Raw genomic sequence first — 15,328 nt, 5'->3', positions numbered from 1 at the left:
ATCTTCTTTTGTGATTACGAGAAAAAGGAAAGACAAACAGGTTTGGGATAAGTAAAGGGTGAGTAAATGATGACAGAATTTTCAGTTTTGGGTGAACTATCCCTTTAGACCAGGGGTGCTCAATCCTGTTCCTGGAGATCTACCTTCCTGTACAGTTATCTCCTACCCTGATCAAACACACCTGAACCAATTAATTAGGACCTGAAATCCACTTGATAATTACAAACAGGTGTGTTTGATAAGGGTTGCAACTGAAATCTGCAGGAAGGTAGATCTCCAGGAACAGAATTGAGCACCCCTGCTTTAGACGGATAATTCCCCCCCCAAAAATAATACTTTGTCATTTATTCTCCCTTATATGGTTTTAAACATTTATGGCTTTCTTCTGAACACTAAAGAAGATATTATGAGGAAGCCAAAAGCCTGTAATCATTCACTTCTATATTATGATAAACAAAACCAATGGAAGTCAATGGTTACAGGTTTCTAACATTTTTAAAAATATCTTCTTTTGTGATTATGAGAAAAAGGAAAGGCAAACAGGTTTGGGATAAGTAATTGGTGAGTAAATGATGACATAACATCACTTAACAGTTGAAGTCAGAATTATTAGCCCAGGCAGATTAGGGTAATTAGGCAAGTTATTGTATAACAATGGTTTTGTAGATTATCAAGAAAAAATATAGCTTAGAGGCTTATAATTTTGTCCCTAAAATGGTTATATATAATTAAAAACTGCTTTTATTCTAGCCGAAATAAAACAAATAAGGCTTTTTCCAGAAGAAAAAATATTATCAGACATACTGTGAAAATTCCCTTGATCTGTTAAACATCACTTGGAAAATATTTAAAAAAGAAGAAAAAAAATCTAAGGGGGCTAATAATTCTGACTTCAACTGTTTAGGGTATTAAATCTTCATGAGTTTCTTTATTCTGTAGAACACAAAAAAATATATATTTTAAAGAAAATATCTTTGTGTTCAACAGAACAAATAAATTCAAGCATTTTTGAGCAAGTGAAGGGAGAGTAAATGATGACAGAATGAAAATGTTTGGATGACCTATGCCTTTAACATTGGATTTACTTTTAAAATGTAACATATTTTCACCACATGTGCAGGAAGATGCTGCATTAGTCAGTATGTAAATAAATAAATAGAAGCATTTGCTAATTTATAGCTGTTTTAGCACAAAATGTCAAATATTAAAATAGAAGAGAAACCGCTATTGATCAAATAACTGTAAAAATAATAAAATGATCCAGTGTTTCATAAAGGATTATGAACCTAAAGCACATTTATAGTGGAAAGCATGACTCAAGGCCATCAGACACACTGGCAGTCCATTATATGTGCATAAAAAAGGGTTTGCGTTGAACTCAGCCATTCACTGACACTCAACTTTCAGGAACATGAAATGAATACAGACTGGTATCAGACAGAAGCAGATGTGTTTGTACATGTGTTGTCTATGTGTAGTGGTCAGCGGTGTTCTACGTGGCCTGTGTCCAGAGTGTGACGGTGCGGTCAGCGGAGGAGGACAAGAAGGAGAGATGGTGTGAGTGCCATCGACACTGGATCACTTTATCTCCATGCTCTCCGACTACAGTCAACGGCAGCTGCTTCGTCAGGTCACCTGTGGGCATATATAATCATTCTTTAAACACTCATTTACATGCTGAAAGCTTACAGACTCATACTGCAACATACAGTGCTCAACATATATGAGTCTGCCCCCCACAAATCTCTCATTTAAATTAATATTTTCTTAACAATAATATATTTGTACATATACATTAGATTAATCAGTACTGAAGCCAAATCTGGAGCTAATCTAACAAAATAACGTACAATAATGGTTTAAAAATTAGTAGCCCAAATTTAAATGTTTGGGAAAAATAATAAATAAAAATGTCAAAAATAGCAAAAATCTAAAGAAATAAAAAAAATATATACATTTTTTTTAAATGTTTGTGAAGTTTGTAAATTGTTTTGTGCAATATTTTGCACAATATTTTTAACTGTATTATCTTTCCATTTCTAAATATGTTCTGTGAATAAAATATTATTAATATTATAATACATATATCTGTTTTATAAATCAGTTTTGTTCAAATACACCGATATAAATGACCCATATTCACTGACAAATGGACAAAAAGAATATTCATTTTCAAAATAGGGTGTACTCATATGAGCACTGTACATATGAATGCACTTAAAGGGATTGTTAAAGCTTGGTTATCCTTTACTCATCCTTCAGTTGTTACAAACAATATGACAAAAATGTTTGAGACTGGAAGCCATCGACTTCCATGGTATTTGTTTCACCCTGCTATGGATGTCAATGGTTACCGGTTTCCAACATTTTTCAAAATATCTTTTTTGTGTGCAGAAAAAAAAAGAAACTTAAAAAAGGTTTGGAACCACTTGAGGGAGAGTAAATAATGCGTAAATTCATTTTTGGGCAAACTATTGCTTTTAAGTGCAAGTGTAGCAGACACACAACCTATAAAACACACCGCCTTAAAGACAGTGTTTATTAGTAAAAATAAACATCCCCAAAAGAAATCCCTAACTTATTAAAGATCGTAAAACATGATGCATTTAAAAAATAAGTAAAAAAAAGTGTAATTATTGAAATTGATTTCTATAGTGTAATTTCTGGGTTTTCAAAGTACTGGGTTGCGGCTGGAAGGCTATTCGCTGAGTAAAACATATGCCAGAACATTTGCCGGTTCATTCTGCTGTGACGACCCCTGATTAATAAGGGACAAAGCAAATGAAATATAAATGAATTAATGCATTTTTGGGTCACAGTAAATGAAGGTCAAGGGGTCTAAACAGTAAAATTAGTTTGAAAAAAAAAATAAAATAAATAAAAAAATTTTTAGTAAAAAAATAAAATAAAAAAATATAATAAATATGATAATATTTTACTATAATTTAAAAAATATATTTTATTATAATATTTTATTATATAAGCCATTTCTTTGAAGCGGCTGAACATAACTAGTGTCTATTACATATGCAGATGGCTATTAAATGTTTTTTTTAATTTTTCGGATTCTCACTGAAGTTTCGATATTAAAATCAAAACAGCAACAATACAAACACTGACTACATTAGATGATTAACATAACAGTATATTAATTTTGTGATTAGTTAATGTTGTTAAAGAGATAGTTTACCCAAAAAGTAAAAATGTACTCGCCCACAAGTGTTTTTTTCTGTTAAACACAAAAAGATGTTTTGAAGAAGCAAAGTAACCATTAACATCCATAGAAGTAAATGGCTACCAGTTTGCAACATTCTTTATAATATCTTTTGTGTTCAACAGAAGAAAGAAACTCAAACAGTTTTGGAACAAGAGGAGGATGTCTAAATGAACTACCCCTTTAACACTTTCGCAAACAAACAGATGTGATGAAAGCAGTTGTCCTGTTTGTCATGTGAAGTTTCACATAACGCCTACGATATCATCAGATTGCTTTCCTACATTGAGTTCAGCAGCACTTAGGCTGACCTGAGGGACATCCCTAATCTCACCTTGCAGGTCAGTGACGATGACCTTGTTGTCGTAGGATCCAGTGAGCAGGTAATGAGCTCCGGGTGAGAAGCGCACTGACCGGACGTCACTGGAGTGCGGCTTATACGTCTGAACCATTCGTCCACCTCTAATGTCATAGAGCATACAGGAGCTGTCCTCCTGTCCCGTCGCCAACAGACGCCCACTTGGATCCACCGCTACTGACGCCACAGGGCTGCCTGTACAATCACACATACAACATAAAACACATCAACAAACTACCCAACCTGCGTTACAAATGTAATGGTAATTTCAATAATCATGGTAACAGCACTATCAGTGAGGTAACTGACTCTGTGCTGTTATAATAAATAATGCAAACTCAATATGTCTTTCATCATTGTGAAATCCCAACCTCTGCTATTTATTATTTACAAATAATTGACAAGTTCCTTTATTATTTAGTCTATATTTCTAAACAGTGTATTTAAAATGTTCATGTTCAATCTATCTTAGATGCTACAACGACTTTACTAAAATAATAAACCACAACAATTTCAGCCACACCAGCTTCTGATCAACTATCTAGAAGCAGATAGTGATCATAAATGACCAGCATACCCAGTAAGGGTCTGCTATTAGATGCATTTAAGCTTCTGTCTTGCTACAATCCTACCCGCTCTTTAAGATCTCAAAACTCAGGGCTTCATGTAGTACCCAGAATAGAAAATTCCACTAAAGGAGGTCGAGCCTTCTCATATATGGCTCCTAAACTCAGGACTAGTCTTCCAGATAATGTCAGAAACTCAGACATACTTTGTCAGTTAAAACCTAGATTAAAAACTTATTTTTAGTAAAGCATAAAGACAATGCATCGCGCAACTGTAGGATATACAGTTAAATTCAACTCTTCAAATCTATTCTTTCATATTACATTAATATCACTTGGGCAAGTAAATTCTTAACAACAACTACTATGCTAATTCCTAACTTTGTTCTCTATCTGTATTTGCCTCTAGATTGTGGAGTCATTCAAGACCTGTGTAGAGATGCCAACCCTATGAGGACTTGAAGAGATGATGCCAACCATCCGAGATTTTTGAAGACAACAAACACACTTCATTGAACAAGCATTATTATTACATGTAAATATTATTACTGGCTAGCTACGTTTATATACAGCCAACCCTTTACACAACGCCTTACCTTTTCAGAGTTTGATTATAATGTAACGATGTGCACCTTTTGTGAAGCTGCTTTGGAATAATAATTATTATGAAGAGCACTATACAAGTACATTTAAAATGAATTGAAAAGTCAATTTTCAAATGAATTTGAAAAGTCAAATACAAGCCCACCTGAGCCTTGAAAGGCCGTTCCCACCACTCTCACACAGCTGGGAACCCGCAGGTCCCAAAAACGCACCGTCTTATCCTGAGAACCAGACGCGATCATCCAGCCCCCCCACGTGTACAGAGACAGAATATGACCTGAGCAGAGAAAACACAACACATATTCTCATTCAGGCCACTTGAAGCTGTTTGGTAAGGTGTTACACAGTGTGGCCTGTCCCACTACAGTTTTACTTTGCTCATTAATGCAGAGTTTACAGCGGTTCGTTACAAAGAAGTTCCTCCAAAGTCCATATACATTTTAGTATTTAGGTTACAGATCAAGCTGTTTGTCTGTCTCTTTATATTGGGTTAAAGAGACATGAAATAGAAAAGAGGAAAGGTAAGGACATTAGTTTTTAAAAACCTAGTAAAATCAAGAATCATTGTTGATTTTAATTATTATAAAATGATGAATGCAATTAATGTTTAGGAAATAACAAATTGTATTGTATTGTAAAAATTAATTGATCTGATTTGTAATTGAATTGTTAACTAATTGCTTGTTAAAAAAGTATTTGTAAAATCTAAAAATCTCTTTCTCTCTCAGAATTGCATGCTTAATTTATGTTCCTGTGCCTCAGAAATGGGTCAAAGATATGTAAAATATTGTCCAAACATCCATCTTAAAACACAACATCTGTCTTTAAAAAAGTCTAAAGTAAAAGGAAACAGACATTTCTAAGATTAATATTATTCAATAACCAAAGACAACATCACTATTAGACTTACCTGCAAATTGTTAAGCACTATTTCAATCTGTATATTTGTTCAGTTGATATTGGTTATGCTCTGCTAGTTGTTTACTACAGACTGTTCACGTGACTTCAACATTTTAATATTATATAGGTTAGGTTAATAGTTTCTTTTCCAATATTACAATAAGAATTGCTACAGTATATGGCATAAATTATAAGACTTTTACATGATTCAAATTAACAACCAAAAAAATTTCAAATGTTACTTTACTCCTTTAATCAGGGCCGGTCCTGGAGGGGCGGTGTCCTGCATATTTTAGTTTCAACTCCAATTAGACACACCTGAACCAACTTATCAAGCTTTTTCTAAGCATACTAGAAAGCTTCAGGCAGGTGAGTTAAAAAAAAGTTGGAGCTAAACGATGCAGGACACCGAGTTTGGACACCCCTGCTTTAAATTATAACTGTTTTACTTTGGCCAGTAAAATTTTAGCAGACCAAGTGAAAGTCTGAATCTGACTGGAGCAGTTGTTCAGTGAGCCATGCTTAATGTTTCAACTCTTAAAGACATACATGAATGTAATTTCAATCAATATTGTGCCAGTACTTCCTTGTAGTATCGAATATGGATATTTATTTATGGTATTGTATTAAAGTAAGTGACTCCTGTATGGTGACTACACTAGTATGTACCTGTGTGTCCGCTCAGCGCGTGCAGGCCTTGTCCTCTCTGGCAGTCGGTGGTGTAGATGTTACAGTCTCCTGCTCCTGCACTGATCAGAATGGCTCCTCCACACTCGGGACCCTCCATAAACGCCAGATCTCTAATAGTGCCGTCATGCATACTGAACTCCAGATCAGGACCTGAAGCAGAGAGAGTGATCAATGGCACGAAAGAAATGACAGTGTGTGAAGTTAAATATCTAAAATAAAAGTCATTCAGTCTGTTACGACTAATGATTTCTTATTTATTTTTGTTGCGCACTGTAATGCGTCTTTTCCTTTGTCCCACCTTTTTTGTTTTGTTTTTTGTGTTCCAATAGGCTCCCATGTAAATGTGGTCCAGGCTCTGATTGGCTGCTGGTCGTGGAGAGCTATAAACCTAAATTTCTGGCAGAGTTCGAGGAGCTCATTTTTAGTGTGACGGTTGCTGGGAGTGGAGAGCTCCTGAATTTCCCTACCCCTTCGGCCGACGACCAATCTTTAATCCTGTCGAAATGTCCATATATGCTTACTTTTTGAGAGTTAGAGCTTGTATGGGTAGCCTGCCGATTTATTTGATTACTTTTGATTTTGTTTATGCTTAGGAAAGAAGATAAGCTTCCTGTATTTTCCTTTAAAGATTTATAGGTAATTTAGTTTATTTACTTTGCAGATTCTTTGTATGTTATTTTGGGCAGTAGCCATCCTGAAGAGATCCTCATTTAAATTGCTACTTTTTTAATAATAAATCGATTTAATTACTCTCAACTGAGTGTCCGCGTTTGGTTGTCGCGTTTGGTGTTTCCTTTGGGAAATCCACCACCCATAACCTTATTTTGTTTATTATGCCCATAGTTTTTTTCCCCTAGACTTGGGGCGTAATATTCAAAAGACTGAAGATAAATAGGGTAAATGTGTTACTAATCAATGTCATCATTGCTACTATTTTAAACTACAACTTTTATTAAATATTTAAATATGCAAATGAGGCATTGTCATTAAATATGCATTTTTTTGCATTAACGTCCAAAACAGAAATCTCAAAATTGGATAAATGAGTTTAAAATGCCTTGTTCCATTTTGTGTGCACAATAAAAGTTTTTAAACATTCTGAATACAAGCAGAAATAAAACTGTGGTTTATGTAAGTGCTACTTAAGAAATTAAAATAAAAATTATAAATTTGAAAAAGACATATTATGATTAAAATCTTCATATGTAAATGGATAAACTGCAATAAAATGAACCGTGATTTGGAAGTTTTTTTCACTAGTCTGACAATGACAGTTTAGTATCACTAAGTAGTTACCGAAGTTAGTTACGTATTTGAATTAAATTTACTTTCCTATTTTAGGCTTTCATTTCAGTTTTAGTTGTAGCACTTTTGTTGTGTTTTTTGTCTTCTATTTTAGTTTTTATCTTATGGTTATTATAGTTTCAGGTAATACTAAACACTAAAAAAAAAAAAAAAAAATATATATATATATATATATATATATATATATATATATATATATATATATATATATATTTGGGTGGGTAGCACGTTCGCCCCACACCATGAATGTCGCTGGTTCGAACCTCGGCTCAGTTAGCGTTTCTGTGTGGAGTTTGCATGTTCTCCCTGCGTTCACGTGGGTTTCCTCCGGGTGCTCCGGTTTCCCCCACAGTCCAAAAACATGCGGTACAGGTGAATTGGGTAGGCTAAATTGTTTGCTGTGTATGAGTGTATGTGTGTGAATGAGTGTATGTGAATGTTTCCCAGAGATGGGTTGCGGCTGGAAGGGCATCCGCTGCGTAAAAAACTTGCTGGATAAGTTGGCGGTTCATTCTGCTGTGGTGACCCCAGATTAATAAAGGGACTAAACCAACAAGAAAATGAATGAATATATATATATATATATATATATATATATATATATATATATATATATATATATATATATTTCATAGGCAACTAACATGTATTAAGTAACAAAAACATGCATTGAGTGGTTTACCATTTCAGCCCTGATTTGAAAATACTTCAAAATGTGTCAGTGTATTCTGTGGTGACTTGCTGTAAAGTGTATTTTTGTTTGCAGTCTCTCTCTTTCTCACCTGTAGCATTGCAGGTCTCAGGGTTGAAGGGCAGCACTTTGACATATTTATCATTGGAACCGGTGGCCAGTAATTGTCCACAGGGGCTCCAGGCCACACAATATATGGAGCCTTTGTGATGCTTGTTCCTCTTGAAGCGGATTACAGGAGGTTTGTTCGTCCCCGTACCACTGAGAGAAACAACAGAACAACCATATAAAGACATTCGTCGATCAACTGGATTCCATACAAATGAACTGCCACTGTGTTCATCCAACCAGAGCAAGTCAAAAAATATGCAAAAAAAAACTATTAATTTCTTTGGAATTAACAAACAATGACAATTTGTTCAAGATTTGGTTAGTAATAATAATTAGACATTAATTTGTTCACTGTTATTGTGCTGGTTCATTGATGGGTTGAAACCTGGCATAGACAGTATTTTCTGTGCAAATATTTTTATATTTAATTTGTTTTTATTTGCTATTATTTAATTACAACTTAAATCAGGGTTTCCGCAGGTTCCTAAAAAGTCTAATATTTAAAAATCTAACTTTCAGGCCTTAAAAAATCTTAAATCCGTTGTTGTAGTGCTTAAATATTTTTGCACAGGTCTTATTTTTCCAATGTCCATGTAACGCTACATCTAATGCTCATTTAAATTCGTTTTTGTTGTTGTTGCTTGGTTTTCGTGGTGTTGTAGTTCTTTATTTCACTAGTCGTAGTGTAGTTTGTGGTATTACAACTACAAATGAGACCAACATGCAATAGCCAATCAGCTTTCTGTTATTGAACTTGGTGCGCGCAGCGAATGTGACGTCATTGCTGTGTTTGCAGAGGTTCGCTTCCAATGTGCGAGATATGACTTTAGTTGGCGAAGTGAACAGATTTCGGGTGTTATATATATATATATATATATATATATATATATATATATATATATATATATATATATATATATATATATGTCATATATATATATATATATATATATATATATATATATATATATATATATATATATATATAAAATGAAAAGTAACTAGTAACGTTACTCTTTTAAGATTGTTACTTTTACTTGAGTATAGATTTTGGATACTCTACCCACCTCTGATTATACAAAGTAACATGTTTGTTCTCAGAGAATTGAAGTGTTTTGTTTTGTTTTTTAAGAGAAAGGGAGAGAGAGAAAAGCTTCTATGTGTTGATTTGGCTTTGTTCAGCTTTTGCTTGTGTTAAAATAGTTTTTAGTGAGTTATATAGCTTACTTTATATAAATACACTATTTACAAACAACAAAATCTTATATGAGACATTTGTGCTCCCATTGTGCTCTTTAAATTTTGATGTATATTAACAAAATTTTTATTAAGCTACAACATATCACAGCCTGATCACACATACCTATCACACACCCCATTAATTATCCAACAGCAGAGTTAGTTCTTTTTTATTTTATGTGTTCAGAAATAAAGCTGTGCACATGCATTAGTAACTTGTCAGAGTGAGCTGATTGAAGCAGCTTGTTTGAGAGTCTGACCTGGTGTCCAGTGTGTCGGGATAAGCACACACACGCAGGGTTTTAGAGTTGGAGCCGACAGCATATAACGCTCCTGTAGGGTGAAAAGCCACGGCGCGGACTGCCTGAGTGTCCTCCAGAGTGTTGACCATCACAAACTTGGCTTTAGTCTTCTCTTTCTGCAACACACACATACATGTATGAGAATGCTTATCGTAGATTAGATCATATATCAGCATTAGTCAAATCCCAAATAATCCCATAAAATCCCTTATCTGTAGACGCTGGAAAAGCTGTATTTAAACCAACACTAAAGCGTTCACAGAGACAGAGAGAGAATGTTTTATAGTGAATGCTAACTCTGTTAATCTATATTAATTAATGGTCTGAAAAAGTTCTATATTTTTGTTTGCTATATTTTATGCAACAGTTTATTGATCAAATTTTTTTTTATTTTTTTCTAAAATGTTTGTTTTTTGGGAAGTGTCATATTTAATATATTGCTTCAGTCCTGCAAATGTTTAGCTTGATTGCTAGCAAAATTACAGTTATTCTTACTTTTACTTTATTAAAAACATTGAATATTTCACAGCTAGGCCAATTAACGATTTTTCATTCTAACCAAACGTGGTGTAGCAGTGTAACCATAATCTAGTGAGACTGCAGGAATGCGTGGAGAAGCTTGTGTATAACACATCTTTCATTTTTTATCATGTCAAATATTCAGAGCAACTTGTGTATTAAACATCGATGCTAATTATGTTAGACTGCAAGGAATGATGTACCTCTGGGCCTTTGGAGCGGGTCAAACTGTCGTTCTGTCCAGTTTTGTCTTTCTGGGCACTGCAAGTGAAAACAAACTCCTTTAAAGCATTAAGGCAAGATGCTGCAGGTAAACTGGGTAAATCAGTTGACTAATTATATTAAGAATTGCAAAGAATTTTGTATTACAATTTTTCCAAAAGCTCCGGTTTCCCCCACAAAAACATGCGGTATAGGTGTATTGGGTAAGCTAAAAATGTCCATAGTGTTTGTGTGTGAATGAGAGTGTATGGATGTTTCCCAGTGATGGGTTGCAGCTGGAAGGGCATCCGCTGTGTAAAACATATGCTGGATAAGTTGATGGTTCATTCCGCTGTAGCCACCCCAGATTAATAAAGGGACTGAGCCGAAAAGAAAATCTTTCATTTAATTTGCACTAATTTGTATATATTTCTAGAAGAAACTCAAAACATTTGATGAAGTTGCATCTTTGGGTATCTTTTCATCACTCCAACATTTAGAAAAAAACAGCAAACATAATAAAATGTTGTTTTAGTCCAAGTGTGACAAATGGCAAGTGTCAAGTCAAGTCAAGTGTTTTGAATGTTTTCATTATTTCAGACTAAAAAGACACTAAACAAAATAAAAAAATCTCAAAATCAGGAAGCTCTATGCAAACTGTCAAATTCCCTGACTTATCTCTGATTTTCACATACTAAAAAGCTGAATTTCCATGACCTATCCACCTTATTTTTCACTTAAAAGTAATGCAGCCATTGTAACTTCAAGAGTTCACACTTTGCTGATGATTTATAAGTAAATGCATGTTTGGCATGCTGTCCCGGGAGAGAGTTCTGAGCTCTGAAGATCCTCGAGCCTGTAGCTCCCTCCCATTTCATCAGGAGAGAGGGGAGTCTGAGGTCAGGTAGATCTCGAGAGATCCCCTGAATTCATAATTTTCCTTCGGCTTATTCCTTTGTTGATCAGGGGTTGCCACAGTGGAATAAACCACCAACTATTATGCATATGTTTTACGCAGCAGATGCCCTTCCATCCATACCCACAAGACCACAGAGAGAACATGCAAACTCCACACAGATACGCCAACTGGGCCAGCCAGGACCTATGCCAGAAAAAAGGGGAAGGAGTCGGAGTGGATGGAGTGAATCTACAAGACAAAGATGACTAAGCTAAGGAAATCCGGTTATTTATGTGTTTTGGATTTATTTGATTGGTAAATCATGAGATAGCTAATGCGGGACCAGCCGTGGTCAATCATAAGCACGTGAAGCGGTCTATAAATAAACTTCACATAAATGCGTCAAGACTTCCTGCCTCATTTACTTCTATTAATTTTAGCAAAACAAAACAACTTATGCTGTTTGATGTTCAAAATCATAATGTTTTAACAGGGCTCAAAATTGTGACCGTTTTGGTCACATATGCGCCTATAATTTATCTATGCGACCTAAAAATATATTTGGGAGCATTTGTGCAGGCATAAAATTGCTGTTGTGCATGCAGTTTTCACAGCAAAATTGTTCACCACATGTGCGGATTTATGAGGCATTCACGCATTATGCATTTTTGCACCTAAAAACACCCATCGCAGCACTCAGGAATTAAAACAGTTGACATGTCAACTTCTTGCATTAAACTAAGTCTGCAATGCTTGTCCCGCCTTCAGCTCTACTTACTGGTCCACTGCTCTAGAACAGAACGCGAACGGATTGGTTAATATCAGCTGTCAATCACTCAGTTCCGATGACACGGAGCTACAGCCACGAAAATGAAAAGGTCTGGATACGAGAGAATAAAGATAACTCTGACAGATTTAGAAACCACCTAAAATTACAAATAATGGCACATCTGATAAGTGATCATGTAATAAACGTTAATCCAGCATTTACACTTTTTTAGAAGAGAGGATAAAAGACTTACAGTGGTTAAAGTCCGCTATGAAAATGACTAAAGCATTCACTGTAAAGCCGGTGGGACAGAGTTTTCAGGTGTTTTTCAGGTATTCAGTTTTCAGTGTTTGCCACAACGCATTTTAAGCACGAGATGTTCTAACGTTATTTAATCCTTCATTTAATTATCACGATGCTGTGAGTCGTGCGATTGACACCGCGTTCATTATTGCTAAAGAGCATGCATTCACCGAGATGAAACTAATATTGCAGCTCATGAAAAGACCGCTACACTGCAAAAAATGCTTTTCTTACTTAGATTTTTTGTCTTGTTTCTAGTCTAAATATCTAAAAATTCCTAAATCAAGAAGAATGTTCTTGACAAGAAAAACAAATTGTCTTGTTTTGAGAAATAATGTGCCAATATTAAGTGATTTTTTCTTTATAACAAGCAAAATAATCTGCCAATGGGGTAAGCAAAATAATCTTACGTCAAAAGAAAAAACAAGAATATTTTGCTTACCCCATTGGCAGATTATTTTGCTTGTTTAAAGGAAAAACTCACTTAATATTGGTATATTATTTCTCAAAACAGGATATGTTTTGCTTGTCTAGAAAATGCTTCTTGATATAAGAAATTTTAGATATTTAGACTAGAAACAAGACAAACAAATCTAAGCAAGAAAAGCATTTTTTGCAGTGTACTGCTATTAAGATGACGTGAACAGCACAGTTATTATTGTAACTCAGTTCATCTCATTCACGTCAAGCAGTGCTTGCAAAGCCGGTGAGTGCATGCAGATTTTTGTTTATTTGTTCGTTTTGATTAGAGTTGATTCAATTCAATTAAAATTTTAAAAGAATCTGTTAATATAAACTGTGTAGTAACTGTGCTCATAGTATTTGGTGAGTGCGACAAGATTTTGTCTGGTTGAAGTTAGGAGCACCGGTGCTACCAAGAAAAAAGGTTAATTTCGAGCCCTGTTTAAATATTGACTAATAGACTCTAGACTCTAAAAAGACAAATCATAACAATAGGCAATAGTGAAATGCGACAGAAACAAAATATTTTGCTAAATGGAAAGTCAAATTTTAAATGACCAACAAAAATCCATAAAATTCCATGACTTGGCTTTCAATGTCAGGAATAGAAACTTAAATAAAATCTATGATATTCCAGAAATTCCATGACCAGTGGGAACCTTGCAAAACAGGTGACAGGTGCATGAAAAACATTAAGTTAATTTGCATTAAAAAAAAAGCTAATATTACAGCTTGAAATGTGTCTCAAATTAAATCTTAAATTAAGGACGTAGTAATACAGCTGATAAAAGATTTAAAGAGCTGGCCTACTCTCACCTCTTGGTCAGTACAGGAGACTGGCTGGACGGAGGAAAGCCGGATTGACTCGCTGACCTCTGAGGAGTGCTGGTCATCACACTGCTGGCTCCTCCACCTCCATCCTGCGTCTGTGGTGTAGCTGAAGCGTCTCCAACTTCACCGTTGCTGTTAGTTCCTTCTTTGCACTGCTGAGAGAGAGCCTGCACCTCTTCTCCTAAATCATCCATTCCCACGTTCAGCTCCTCCAGACGCTGAATAGACCTGCACACACATAAAAAGATGACATTTTACAGTCAACTTTACTGACCATAAAATACATGTAGTAGACAAAAAAGACAAGCATTCTAAAATTTGTATTGAAAACCACTGTGTGTAGATCGCCGCCACTAGAGGGCGTACATTCAAAACGACGTATCTACAACTTAATGCTAATAATAACTTACAATAACTTAATAAGGCTGTTTAAACTAGTGCTTTTTCATTTTACAATTCTGATTTTGTCCTCAGAATTAAAACATATCAACTCACAAATGTAAGATATGTACTATGTAATATGTAATAGACACTTTTTTGATCACCAGCCACTGTGGCTAGGTTTTCCATTGTTACTAGCCACTCACCATTTTGTTGTTAGGAATATATATTGCATTAATTTGACTTGGCATGCTTAAATTACTTGATTTGATTTTTGAGTTATCTCCACATGCCTCCTTTTAACTTTTTAATTTAACTTTTTCGTGGGTTGTGGCTTCATAGACACTATGCCTTTCATTGCAATCAGTTTTAGTTCACATAACTTTTCAGGTCTCAACACTATAATGATTTACCAAATTTATCTCCGACCACCACCAACTAATTATTTCCTAGCCACAAATGTTAAATGTGTCAAAATATAGCTGCATACATACATTTTTATTTAACAAAAATTTTCTTTTGAAGAACATTTGACATTTAAAAAAAAATCCCATGTTTTTAAAACTATGCACAATGATCTTTTCAGGCTAAAGGTCCAAGATCACCAGTAACTATGCATAAAACATATTAAAGCATTGTAAACCATATTAACAAACATTAATTTAAGCAAAAGAAAACAGGTGAAAAACATTTTATGTGTGAAAATGAAAGGATTATTGTGTGCACACAGTTTAAATTAGGTATATTAATAATCTGTTCAAATGATGGTTAAAGTGAAAGCAGCAACTGCTGCTGCTTACAAAAAATCTCAAGCCCTGGCTTTAAAACAGCAGGACTGTTCATAAATGAGCATCGCTTTATTTTCAGTCTACACCAAAGAGAACCGATAATAATAATAATAATAATAATAATTACCGTGCACATGAACATCCTCTCATTCGGTATTCACATGCTTTCTTTTGTTGTTTTTGTCAGTCATGCTGCT

General features: G+C 34.7%; 1 protein-coding gene across 11 annotated transcripts in view; it reads right to left on the bottom strand.

The window, feature by feature from the left end:
* The window catches only part of wdr47a (WD repeat domain 47a), a 44,451-nt gene that overhangs the window by 6,218 nt on the left and 22,905 nt on the right, over positions 1-15,328 (bottom strand). For 9 of the 11 annotated variants that reach the window (XR_015478895.2, XR_015478902.2, XR_015478896.2 and 6 more), the window contains exons 8-15: positions 13,948-14,190; positions 10,702-10,759; positions 9,938-10,095; positions 8,419-8,588; positions 6,311-6,481; positions 4,887-5,018; positions 3,549-3,767; positions 1,397-1,635 (exon numbers count right to left, since the gene is read on the bottom strand). Coding sequence is in view for 2 of the 11 variants with exons in the window: in XM_087241327.1 (XP_087097453.1) it covers positions 1,493-1,635; positions 3,549-3,767; positions 4,887-5,018; positions 6,311-6,481; positions 8,419-8,588; positions 9,938-10,095; positions 10,702-10,759; positions 13,948-14,190 (1,294 nt within the window). In the remaining 9 variants the exon portion in view is untranslated. Of the gene's footprint in view, positions 1-816; positions 1,636-3,548; positions 3,768-4,886; positions 5,019-6,310; positions 6,482-8,418; positions 8,589-9,937; positions 10,096-10,701; positions 10,760-13,947; positions 14,191-15,328 lie in introns of those variants that run through there. The other 2 variants (XM_087241327.1, XM_087241326.2) reach the window with 1 other exon arrangement.

This window comes from Danio rerio, chromosome 2, assembly GCF_052040795.2.
Source record: "Danio rerio strain M-AB ecotype USA chromosome 2, GRCz13ab, whole genome shotgun sequence".
Lineage (NCBI taxonomy): Eukaryota > Metazoa > Chordata > Actinopteri > Cypriniformes > Danionidae > Danio > Danio rerio.
Note: the sequence above shows the minus strand (reverse complement) of the source record. Positions and strands in the feature narration are given on the sequence as shown.